This window comes from Aquarana catesbeiana, linkage group LG06 (assembly GCF_042186555.1).
Source record: "Aquarana catesbeiana isolate 2022-GZ linkage group LG06, ASM4218655v1, whole genome shotgun sequence".
NCBI lineage: Eukaryota > Metazoa > Chordata > Amphibia > Anura > Ranidae > Aquarana > Aquarana catesbeiana.
Window position 1 is genome coordinate 288,467,282 of NC_133329.1, and position 12,815 is coordinate 288,480,096.

A 12,815-nucleotide genomic window follows, 5' to 3' on the forward strand; every position below is an offset into this window, starting at 1 on the left:
ACATGTCAAAGTATCAACTTCTTGTTAAAGTTTGCATTTGCATACAGTAATAGGAGGTTTCCTGCAAGCATCTGAATATGTCAGTTTTTTACCTACAAGATGTATTGTCATATATTGGCTTTCTTTAAGTGCCTACACTTGTTACTGTGCTGTTTAGTGGTCTGCTTTTTTACCAATCCTTTTGTTTATTTTTTCATACCAAATATATCTATATGTTTATTTATGGGTGATTTTTTTCTATTTGTTGTGGCCAATTTGATTTGTTTTTAGGATGGATAATTTTGTTTACTAAATCGGGCATATTTTTTAATCAAAATAATAAAAATGTTATACTTACCTGCTCCCTGCTCTGGGCAAGGAATATTGCACAGAATGGTCCCTTACCTCCTCTTCTGGGGTCCCCTGCCAGCACTGTCCACTCTTCCTCTTCTCTGTGTACCCCCATAGCAAGCTTTTTCTTATGGGGGCAATTGTGCTGGTGAGCTTCTGAGCCAGGCTGTGCATGTCCATTGAAACACACAGCACAGTTTAGCCCTGCCCCCAATTCCCCCTCACAGTGTTTGATTGACAGCAGCAAATAGCTCCCGCTACTACCTTTGTGTCCTGTGAATAAAGGAAGAGAGCAGCTTTGATGCAGACAGGAACAGCGCTGCATTGAAAGAGAAGCCATGTAATTATTTAAGGGGGGTGATCGTGGAAGATTTTTTTATCTTAATGCATTAAGGTAAAAAACCTTATGCCTTTAGAACCACATTTATTTGGGTTGGTTATGGAAATGTCTTTAAATGTAATATAGTGAAAAGGCAATCCTGCCACCTGTTCCTGAAAAGCAACACTGCTTCATCAATTTATTTTATAATTTTCTTCATAGAAGTCCTCTCCTTTTGATCTTTATTTTGCAGATTGTCCAAATGTGCTGGGAACACAGACTATACGACGCAATGATTTATGTGTACAATAGTGGGACAAATGATTTTATAAGCCCAATGGAGGTAAGATTTTCTTTGTTAATGGTATTTAATAGTTTTTTGGGGTTTTTTTGTCTCATTCTAGCGATAACTTATGTACTATGTGTTTGTTACTCTTGTAGAAATTGTTCAAGTCCATTTCTGCACCAATCGGCTCTGGGAAATCTTTGACAGGTACGTTAGGGACAATACTAGAGTATAAGATGCAGTATTTAGGTAATTCTCAGAATTTTCCTGCACATTCTTAGCTTTCTTTTCTAGAAAAAATACTGTATATACTCGAGTATAAGCCGAGTTTTTCAGCACATTTTTTGTGCTGAAAAAGCCCCCTCGGCTTATATTACTGGGGACAACCCAAAGTTTGAGATTTTTCTTTACTTTTACTTTCAATGATAATGGAAACAGGACAAATAGAGAGGTGAATCACCTTAATGGGGGCACTCACAGGCGTTCTAATCCTTTTGCACCCTGTCCAAAACTTTAAAAAAAGTTTTGCCTTTAGTTATACTTTAATAGAAAGCTAGTTGATTTTGGAGACCTCTTCGCATTGGACCTATTTTTCATTGTGGTTGTTTAGCAGTCAGAGAAGAAACAAGAAGAGAGATGCCATGGGTTCCCTGCATGTGACAGCACTGTGTTTTAAATTGTGATACCTTGTATAACCCTTCAGAACCCATGTAGCTCTTATTATGCAAATCTCCATCAGATTCTGTGGTATAGAGCTTGGCTCCCTCCCCTCCAGTTTCCCACGTTTGGCATATAATTATAATATGTGGACTTTTGGGTCAGTAGGGAGAAGGAAGAGGACAGGACCAAGATTTTTACAACAGTAACTTGTCAAAAAACTGCCAGCAAAACCATTTTCATAACAAGCGTGCCCTGGATTTTAGGGTTCCTGCAGGGCTGTTAATATTTTTACAGCACAAATTCAAGCATCTCTAGTCATCTGCTTTCCATTCTATTTATCACTTTTAGCACTTTAAGTGTGCAAGATTGCACAGTTCTTTTAGAGCAGTGGTTCCCTAACGTAGGTCCTTAAGTACCACCACCAAGTCATATTTAGAAAATGTCCCTTATGTATTACCAGCTCTCATGCATATCAAGCGATTTACATTGATTTAAAGCACCTGTACAAGGTGAAGGAAATACATGATTACATGATAGCTGGGCTTACTTGAGGACTGAGGTAGGGAACTACTATTTTAGAGGCTTCTGTGCTATGCATCACACTGGTACTTGTTCTCAACCTGCTCTCTGAGTGAATTGTACCACACTACTAGTACCATGCTCTGTTGCATGTTTTCTTAGTAATACCTATCCACAGATCAGAATTAGTACTTCCTCTGGTCAAAGTCTTCTGGGCTGGCCGCATAATAGCTGTAAGTTTCCTCAGAATTAAATGGGGCTGTACTCTAAAGTGTTCTTAAGTGTTGATACAGTTCCTTCCAAGTTTATTGCCATCACTGAAGAAGCCTAGAAGCTTTCAGATTGAAGGAGGTAAAGGCGGGCTGAAGCGATCTTTGTTTATTAGAGACATTCTCACCAGACCATTCAGTTCAACAAAATTCTTGCTATAAGATTATATCCACATTTAACATATTTTGTGCATGATAATTACCTGTTAAAGTCTTCCTTGTGTAGACATCCAAAGGCACTGATACTGGTGGGTGCCACCATCTTGAACGTGATGTCAGCAACTCCAGCTGACTGACAGCTTTCACTCAAGTGACACTATGGTATCCCCCTTGCAACTACATAAAAGGTTATGTAAGGAGGGGAGGGCAGATGCTTGGACAGCGCCAAGAGTAATTATACACTCTCAGAAAAGGAGAGCGTTATGATGTGCAAGAGAAAGGGCTCTGTGGTAACCCAACCAAACTATTAGCAAAATATTTTACTGTTAATTACATTATTATTAGAAATTACTTTTTTTTTGTTTGTATACATTTTCTTGAAAAACATATTACCTCAATAAAAAATTATATGTTTAAAAAAAAATGAATTAACATTTCCTCCCACATCACAAACCTTTGTTACAAACCAAAAAAGAAAAAATATAAGCAGTGCTAGATCATTTCAATACAAATCCTAAAATATTATGAAAATCAAATGTAAATTGTGTACATATATAAACCATGCTTTTGCACAACTCATAGAAATCATAAAAAATAAATATAAATATGATAATCCTCTAAACTATTGTCATGTACATATATAAATTATGCTTCTACAAAACGCATGTGAAAAAAGTCCAATCTACCATTGAATTAAAAGTGCAAAAAAAAAAAAAAAAAATCTCTGGTGGGAACAAAAGTCCTCAATCCCAATATAGAGTGCTACTTTTTTGGAAAAATAGTCCTCTCCTGCAAAGGTCCCAGTGCACAAAAGGGAAATTTGCTTACCAGAAAACCATGACCCCCGTGAAAAGAGTGGTTATGGTAAGCATGTGTTACTAACCCTTTGGCACAATCCTCCCCAGGCCTCCAAGGGTTACTCACAAGCATGACAAACATGCCCAAGAGAAGAAACACCGGCAAAAGTGTAATTCCGACAATAAACGTTTACCTTCAAAACCTGTAATACACGCTCCACAATACCTAGACTTCTGACCAGTACACCTTACCCCTCTAAGGGTCGCCCCCTCCAATACTCACATGAACTCCTAACGGAGTTCCTCACATACAATTGGACACTGGGAGGGAAGCAAGGGATGGCCTCTATCCCCTCCCCCAGCCCCCCTCCCCATCTCCTTTTTATTTCCTTTTTCCCACCCTCTCTCCTTCCCCCACCCCATCTGTGCTCTCACTTTTTCTCACTAAACCACTCCCCAAAGATCACTTTGCATACACCACATATGATCCCCTCTTTATGCCTCACACATACCAAACATATTACAAACCCATCCCCACTGCTGGTCTTATTCCCTCCCCAATTAGACTTACCATGCCCACCCACCCTACAAGGAACACTAAATCTTACCTATCTCTAAAAGACCAAGCACTGTAGAAATCCAGAGCTAACCCTGTTTTCTAGTTCACTAACTGCTCTACAGTTAGGTACTACATATCCTGCTATATGATCTGGGACTAGACCCACTTCTTTAAGGTTTATGCATAGTAAAATGACTTGCATTTACAATTTCATTTTGTTCAATTCTTATTGTACAAATATTGTCCAAACTTCCTGTATGTTACTCTTAAACATAAATAAAACATATGTAAAAATCATTTTTGGGGGAAAAAAAAAGTATTATTAAAAAGCACTTGCATAGACTTGCATGTAATCAGCAAGTGTATCAGTACAGCATGTGAAAATTTCACCCAGCATTGCTGGTATGCGTGATGATGTGATGACTTCTGCGATTCACGGCGTCCTAGCTCTTCCCGTACACGTTTTGTCTAAAGATGATGTCTTCCTGGGGTTCTGGAGTGGAGTTCATCATGCATACATTACAGTATATGAAGTGGTATTAAAACGTTTTGAGACTAGCTCTGTTTACAAGAAAGTACTGTATTTATCCGCATAGAACACGCGCTGGCGTATAACATGCACCCCAAGTTTAGGAGGGAATTTTAAGGAAAAAACTTTTAGGAGTGAAGTGTAAGGAAAAAACTTACATTTAAATGCCCGTCAATGGAGCTATGCACAGCGTCCATCTGCATGCTTGTCCAGTGTCATTTGCAGCCTTGTAGTGTCATTTGCAGCCTTGCAGTCATTTGCAGCCTTGCAGCCTTGGTGTCATTTGCAGCCTTGCAGCCTTGGTGTCATTTGCAGCCTTATCAGTGTCCATTTGCAGCCCTGCAGCTTTGTCAGTGCCCATCTGCAGCTTTGTCTGTGTCCATTTGCAGCCTTCCCCAGGCTGCAGTTAAACTGCAGTGACTTGTCAGTGTCACTGCAGTTTGAAAATGGCGCCGCCAGCGCCTAAATACATAGCTGTGAGTTGCGGCGGCTCTCGGCCACTTTCGGCTCCACTCGTAGTCCCGCCCGGGATGGGCGTGACTGTGAGCGGAGCGAGCGCCGCCCATATACAGATAGCCGAGTGTACTCGGCTAGGTTCGGCTAGCTCCGCTCACAGTCACGCCCAGTCCCTGTGTCCATCATAGGGCAAGACTGGGCGTGACTGTGAGCGGAGCTAGCCGAGTACACTCGGCTATCTGTATATGGGTGGCGCTCGCTCCGCTCACAGTCACGCCCATCCCGGGTGGGGCTTACGAGTGGAGCCCAAAGTTGCCGAGAGCGGCCGCAAGTCACGGCTATGTATTTCGGCGCCATTTTCAAACTCGGCTATCTGTATATCAGCGGCCGGCAATCACTCCGCTCACGGTCAGCGGGGGATCGCAGGGGATCGGCGTATAACACACACCCGCGATTTTCCCCTCATTTTAATCATTTTAAGGGGAAAAAAGTGTGTGTTATACGGTACTTTATTCATCCATGTTTACACACTATCGCCTATAAAATAGTCCCTTTGCATAGCAATACAGCGCTCCCAGCATTCCTGCCACTTCTGGAATGTGTCCTGGAAGTCTTTTTTTCAAAGCTTGCCAAGCATCTTCTGCGATTCACACTTGATCTCCGCAATGGTGTAAAAACTGTGACCTTTGGGAAGAGGGGGAAGTCCGTTGGAGCCAAATCTGGCGATTAGCGTGGGTGCAGAAGTTAGATCATGTTGTTTCCGGTGAGAAACTGATGTTTGTTCTAACTTGCTGTCCATGATGAAATAGCAGATGTGGTAACCCACGTGTCCAGAATAGTACCAGTTTCACAGCTCCCGATGTACACAAGACAATGTCTTTTGGGATACTCACTTATGAAGGTTGGTGGTCCCTGTGACTGTGTGTGCAGCTGTGTGCTGCCATCTGTTGACATGTTACAAAACTAGATTCTAAACTTTTTGGTACCACCTCGTATAGAAAGGAGGGTGGAACAAACCACTAATCTAATAAAAAATATTAATCCGCTTAAATGCGACTCAGACATGCCCAGTTCACCTACCGATACCATCTTGTGGACAAAAAAATATTAAAACCACAATCAACTATTAATACTAATCATGAGTAAAAAAAAATAAAAAAATAAAGACTAAAAAACAATTATTAAATTAATAAATGATCCTCTTTAAAACTTACTTTGTTATAAAAAGACAAACGATGATGTCAGAAAACATTCTAGGCAAAAATCATATTCCCACGTTATTGTTAAAGCTGCAGCCTTCAAGGGGTATTGCCATGTGGGAAACATGAAGAGGAATGGCAACACATTGCAATGTGCATACATGGTGCGTGCATTGGTGTAAATGGGCAGTAAAAGTTTGTTTTTAAATTTGATCAAAATGGTATTTGTTCCTCTTATAACCTGGTAAGGGAACAGGAGTTTTAATAAATGATGTGTAATACAAGTTATTGTATAACACACACTTGTCATAGAACACGTTGGTAAATATAATACATCCCCTCACACAGATCTCTCCTCACGGAAGTCAGCTGTGAGAGAAAAGAAAGTGCTGTATATATGTATGACCTCGGAGACATATGTATTCTGAGATCATGTAATTACAATATGGGCAGACGTAAGGAGGATAAGAGAATTAGTATGAGTAATAGGTTTTATCCTTCAAGCACGTGCTGCTGCACAGTTGCTGAATTACTGTTCAGAAAAGCCTTAAAGCAGTATTAAACCCAAAAGCAAACATTTATTATATTACAGCTTACCAATTCTTAGATATGATGGCTACATTAGTTTTCTTTCTTTCTCGAACATCACGGGACACAGAGCCACAGTAATTACTGATGGGTTATATAGGTATCACTGGTGATTGGACACTGGCACACCCTATCAGGAAGTTCAACCCCCTATATAATCCCTCCCCCTTGCAGGGATACCTCAGTTTTTACGCCAGTGTCTTAGGTGATGGACGTGTAAAGATGTCCTGTGCTGAGCTCCAAAGGGAATATCCTAAGATCCTATACTGGGGCAAGCCAGGCGAACCGGATCCATTCAAAGTGTCTTTTCATGGCCGAATTGTATGGTACCCGGGCCTCGTGTCCGAAGAAACGAGGTTTTACCCGTAATGCTTCTCTTTTTAGAGAGCTGGACCCCGCAGATCAGAAAATGGCTTTAAACTTCCTAATTTCTGGCGAGGTGCTTTACGGTCCCAGAACTGTTGGATCCCCCTACTGATGGGGGCCCCAGTCTCTGACGGTTTTTTCAAACGGAGCCCACCGTGAGAGGTGAAGATTGGGTCTGTGTAAACAGCACCCTGCGGCTGGATAAGGTAAGAGGAGATTCCACAGAATTTTTGAGTTCTAGTGGCTTTTCTCCTTTAAGGTAAATGCATGCTATGCCTATTGTGACCACCAGGGGCTGCCAAGAGCACAAACCTACACATGCTGACTGACTGTCTCAGGTGTTCAGTGCTGATTACGTCCCAGCATCTCAAAGCAGGCTGCAAGCAGGTAAGGTGGAAAGGGGGATTTCTCATGTTTGAATGTTCCCCCCAGGCTAGAGAGGGGCCACAGGGGTCTAGAAAGTGGTTATACCACCCGGGCTCTGCGGCCTAATGGCCACCATCTCTGAAGATAGCCGTTCAGGCAGATCTTGTTACCAGTCTCCCTCCTTCCCCCCCCCCCCCCATCCCCAGCCTTTTCTCCAGAAGCATGACAGGAGAGTCGGCAGTGCGGGAAGCGCTCGTTTTTTTCAAAACTCGAGGGGGGGGGGGGCGGTAGAGGAGGGGGCGGGATGTCAGCACAGAGTGTTTAGACTCCCACTCAGGCCAGCTGCAGGCTATTAAAGGCACTCTGTACAGATGCACTCAGCCTTCTGAGAGACACAGAGCTGACGGTCGCATGTAAGGTGGGACACAGGCATTCTCCTAGGCAGCATTTACTGAAGTAACACCAGACTGAGCATTGGGTAGCAAGGCTTTTAGCCAGACTAAATCGCTCAGCGGGCAGTGTTCATTTGTATACCTCACACCTTGTTGCTTTGCACTATGGGTAGAAGAGGTTCAAGCACCCCAGGAACCAGAGAAACTAGGGGATCTCGTTCAGGTTCTGAGGGCCCCCTGTCGGCAGCATCCTCCCCCCCTAAAGATGGGCCAGGGACGGCTAGCCAGGGAGAGCCATCGGGGTCAGGGGCTACACCTGCTTCTGGCACTTCAGCCCCTGTATATATTACACAAGAGGTTTTTTCCTCAACCATTAATGGTCTAGAGGAAAGATTAATGGCCGTGATTACGTCTTCACTCAGTGGAAGAAAACGCACTAGGCTTTCCTCTGTTCCCCAAGACCCTCAGACAGAGGAGTTCTGGGATAAAGGAGATGAATCCCTTTCAGAGGATCGGGATGGGATGGATGATTCCTCTTCGGAGGATTCAGGTGGAGAGGGACCTTCTGCGACTTCCCAAGAGGAGAAAGTCTTAGTGCAGATCCTCACTGGATTGGTCCGCTCCACATTTGAGTTGCCCATACCTGAAACTGCTAAAGAATCCTCTTCTGCTTTGGGGTCACTGAAACCTTTCCAAGCAGCACATGCTTTTCCTGTTCATACTTTACTTGAAAAGCTTATTTATTCTGAGTGGGATCACCCAGACAAACGTTTTTTTCCGCCGAGAAAGTTTTCAACACTTTATCCGATGGAAGAAAAGTTTATTAAAATGTGGGGAATACCGGCTATTGATGCCGCCATTTCCTCCGTAAATAATAGCCTGACTTGTCCTCTAGACAATGCTCAGATGCTCAGGGATCCTGTAGATAAAAGGATGGAATCCCTATTGAAGGATGTTTTCTCCTTAGCAGGATCAGTGGCCCAACCTGCAGTAGCAGCGATTGGAGTCTGTCAATACTTAAGAGACCATGTTAAGCAGGTCATCAAAGTATTACCTGAACAGCAGGCCCAGGGGTTTGCTAACCTTCCAGCGGCCTTATGCTTTGTGGTTGACGCCATTAGAGATTCTATCGTGCAAACCTCCCGTCTTTCACTGGGGTTGGTGCATATACGTAGAATCCTATGGTTGAAAAATTGGTCAGCCGAAGCACCATGTAAGAAGCTACTGGCTGGGTTTCCATTTCGTGGTGCAAGGTTGTTTGGAGAGGACTTGGATAACTATATCAAGAGAATCTCTTGTGGGAAAAGCACTCTCTTACCTGTCAAGAAGAAGAGTAAGCGTCCCTCTCTCAAACGGACTCTTTCTCCAGTGCCGGGGGCTTCAGCCTCCAGGCAGTCTCGACGGCCGCCTCCATCGGGGTCCAGAGACAAGAGTCAACCCCAGGGACAAAAGAAGTCCTGGGGAAAGAAGCCTACTAGGCAAAACACTAAGACCTCTGCATGAGGGGGCGCCCCCGCTCACTCGAGTGGGGGGAAGACTGCGACAGTTCTCAGAGCTCTGGCACGAGGACTTCCAGGACAGATGGGTAGTCTCCACGGTAACCTTAGGGTACAAGCTGGAGTTTCAGGAATTCCCTTCTCCTCGGTTCCTCAGATCAAATGTTCCCAGAGACCCAGAGAAGAAGCAGTCGCTCCTTCTAGCGTTAGAGCGACTTTTGTCACAGGAGGTCATTATGATAGTTCCCGCAAAGGACCAGGGATTGGGCTTCTATTCCAACCTTTTTACGGTCCAAAAGCCAAATGGGGATGTCAGGCCCATTTTGGACTTAAGGGATCTGAACCGATTCCTAAGGATTCAATCCTTCCGCATGGAATCAATTAGAACAGTAGTTCCCACCCTGCAGGGAGGAGAATTTCTGGCATCAATAGACATCAGAGATGCATATCTGCATGTGCCCATTTTTCCTGCTCATCAGAAGTTTCTGCGCTTCGAGGTAGGAGGGCGCCATTTCCAGTTTGTGGCTCTGCCTTTCTGGATAGCCACTGCACCTCGAGTGTTCACAAAGATCTTGGCTCCTCCTCTGGCCAGATTAAGGGCTCAGGGTATAGCTGTCATAGCATACCTAGACGACCTGCTCTTGATAGACCGGTCGGTAGCCTCTTTGAATGGAAACTTGAGGACCACGGTCAGGTATCTAGAACACCTGGGTTGGATCCTCAACTTAGAAAAGTCTTTCCTAAAACCAGTAAGAAGACTGGAGTATTTAGGTCTGATTATAGATACAAGCCAGGAGAAAATATTTCTACCCCAGGCAAAGATCACTGCTTTGAGAGAGCTGATTCTGACAGTAAGGACCAAGAAGGGTCCCTCAGTCCGCCTTTGTATGAGGCTACTAGGGAAGATGGTGTCTTCATTCGAAGCAGTTCCCTATGCTCAGTTTCACTCAAGAATACTGCAACACAGTATTCTGTTGACCTGGAACAAGAAGGTTCAGGCATTAGACTTTCCGATGCACCTGTCGCATGCGGTGCGTCAGAGCCTCAATTGGTGGCTCATACCCGAAAACCTGCAGAAGGGGAAATCCTTTCTACCGGTTACCTGGACGGTGGTAACAACAGATGCCAGTCTGTCAGGTTGGGGAGCAGTTCTGGAACAGGCTGCGGTCCAAGGGGTATGGTCCAAGACAGAGAGGACCTTACCCATCAACATTCTGGAGATCCGGGCGATACATCTAGCTCTAAAAGCCTGGACTATCAGGCTACAGGGTTGTCCGGTCAGGATCCAGTCCGACAATGCCACAGCAGTGGCTTATGTCAATCATCAGGGAGGCACCCAGAGCCGAGCTGCTCAAAAAGAGGTGAACCAGATCTTAGTCTGGGCAGAGATGCATGTGCCATGCATATCGGCAGTTTTCATCCCGGGAATAGAGAATTGGCAGGCGGACTATCTAAGTCACCAGCAGTTACTTCCAGGGGAATGGTCTCTGCATCCCGACGTCTTTTGGGCCATATGCCAAAGATGGGGGGTTCCAGATGTAGATCTCTTTGCATCCCGATTCAACAAAAAGATAGACAGATTTGTGGCAAGGACAAAAGATCCTCTTGCATGTGGGACGGATGCGTTGGTGATTCCGTGGCATCGGTTCTCACTGATTTACGCATTCCCGCCTATTCTGCTACTAACACGACTCCTTCGCAGGATCAGGCAGGAAAGGAAGTCGGTACTTCTGGTGGCCCCCGCTTGGCCCAGAAGGACTTGGTATGCAGAAATAGTAAGGATGACGGTGGGTTCCCCGTGGACCCTACCGGTACGCCCAGACCTGTTATCTCAAGGTCCAGTGTTCCATCCTGCCTTACAAACGCTAAATTTGACGGTTTGGCTATTGAGACCCACGTTCTGAAGAGTCGTGGGCTCTCAGGTCCTGTCATATCTACCTTGATTAATGCAAGGAAGCCAGCTTCCAGGATGATTTATCATAGAGTCTGGAAGGCTTATATAACCTGGTGTGAATCCAGAGGTTGGCATCCCAGGAAATATGTCATAGGTAGAATCCTTGATTTTCTACAGATGGGATTAGAGATGAAGCTGGCCTTGAGTACCATCAAGGGCCAGGTCTCTGCTTTATCAGTATTATTTCAGCGGCCACTTGCTTCGCATTCTTTGGTCCGAAACTTTATGCAGGGGGTGATGCGTCTTAATCCTCCGGTTAAGGCGCCCCTAAACCCCTGGGACTTGAATTTGGTCCTGGCTGTGTTACAGAAACAGCCTTTTGAACCAATAAGTCAGATTCCTTTGGTCTTGTTGACAAGGAAATTAATTTTTCTGGTGGCCATCTCTTCTGCTAGAAGAGTATCAGAATTAGCAGCTCTTTCCTGTAAGGAGCCTTATTTGATTATACACAAGGATAGAGTGATACTACGCCCTCATCCTAGTTTTTTACCGAAGGTGGTTTCTGATTTTCATTTAAACCAAGACATTGTTCTACCTTCCTTTTTTTCCAGATCCCTGTTCTCCGTAAGAGAGATCTCTACATTCGTTGGATGTAGTAAGAGCAGTTAAGGCCTATCTAGGGGCAACTACTCAGATCCGCAAGACGGATGTTTTGTTTGTGCTGCCAGAGGGTCCCAATAGAGGACAGGCAGTGTCAAAAGCTACCATTTCTAAATGGATTCGACAGTTGATCATTCAAGCTTACGGTTTGAAACAGAAGATTTCTCCGTTTCAGATCAGGGCACATTCCACAAGGGCTATTGGTGCTTCTTGGGCAGTGCATCACCGGGCCTCTATGGCTCAAATCTGCAAGGCCGCAACCTGGTCTTCAGTTCATACATTCACCAGATTCTATCAGGTGGATGTGAGAAGGCATGAGGATATCGTCCTTTGGGCGTAGTGTGCTGCAGGCAGCGGTACAGGGTCCTCAGGTCTGATTGCACCCTACTTGGTCGTGGTTCCCCCCCCTCAGGTAGCATTGCTCTGGAACATCCCATCAGTAATTACTGTGGCTCTGTGTCCCGTGATGTTCGAGAAAGAAAATAGGATTTTTTAAAACAGCTTACCTGTAAAATCCTTTTCTTTCGAAGGACATCACGGGACACAGAGGTCCCGCCCCTCTTCTAATACACTATATTGCTTGGCTACAAAACTGAGGTATCCCTGCAAGGGGGAGGGATTATATAGGGGGTTGAACTTCCTGATAGGGTGTGCCAGTGTCCAATCACCAGTGATACCTATATAACCCATCAGTAATTACTGTGGCTCTGTGTCCCGTGATGTCCTTCGAAAGAAAAGGATTTTACAGGTAAGCTGTTTTAAAAAATCCTATTTTTTTTTAGGCTTTCTTTGATTTTCATCTGCTGATCTGGACAGTAAGTCTGTTGTCAAAAGAACAAGCTATCTTGCAGATGTATCATTTACAGTACACTTCAACACTGGCAGGAGGGCTTACAATGGTCAGATTTATTTATTTAAAACCTTTATCCCAAAAGGAAAAAAATGTTCTGCTGTTGCAATATATTATATTT

The 12,815-nt window shown here is 44.3% G+C and overlaps 1 protein-coding gene across 2 annotated transcripts in view; it reads left to right on the forward strand.

Annotated features, from left to right (window-relative positions):
- VPS8 (VPS8 subunit of CORVET complex) overlaps positions 1–12,815 on the forward strand; it is a 388,855-nt gene that overhangs the window by 122,121 nt on the left and 253,919 nt on the right. For both annotated transcript variants that reach the window (XM_073633432.1, XM_073633433.1), the window contains exons 23-24: positions 903–992; positions 1,091–1,142. In XM_073633432.1, coding sequence (XP_073489533.1) covers positions 903–992; positions 1,091–1,142 — 142 coding nt within the window. The remainder of the gene's footprint in view (positions 1–902; positions 993–1,090; positions 1,143–12,815) is intronic.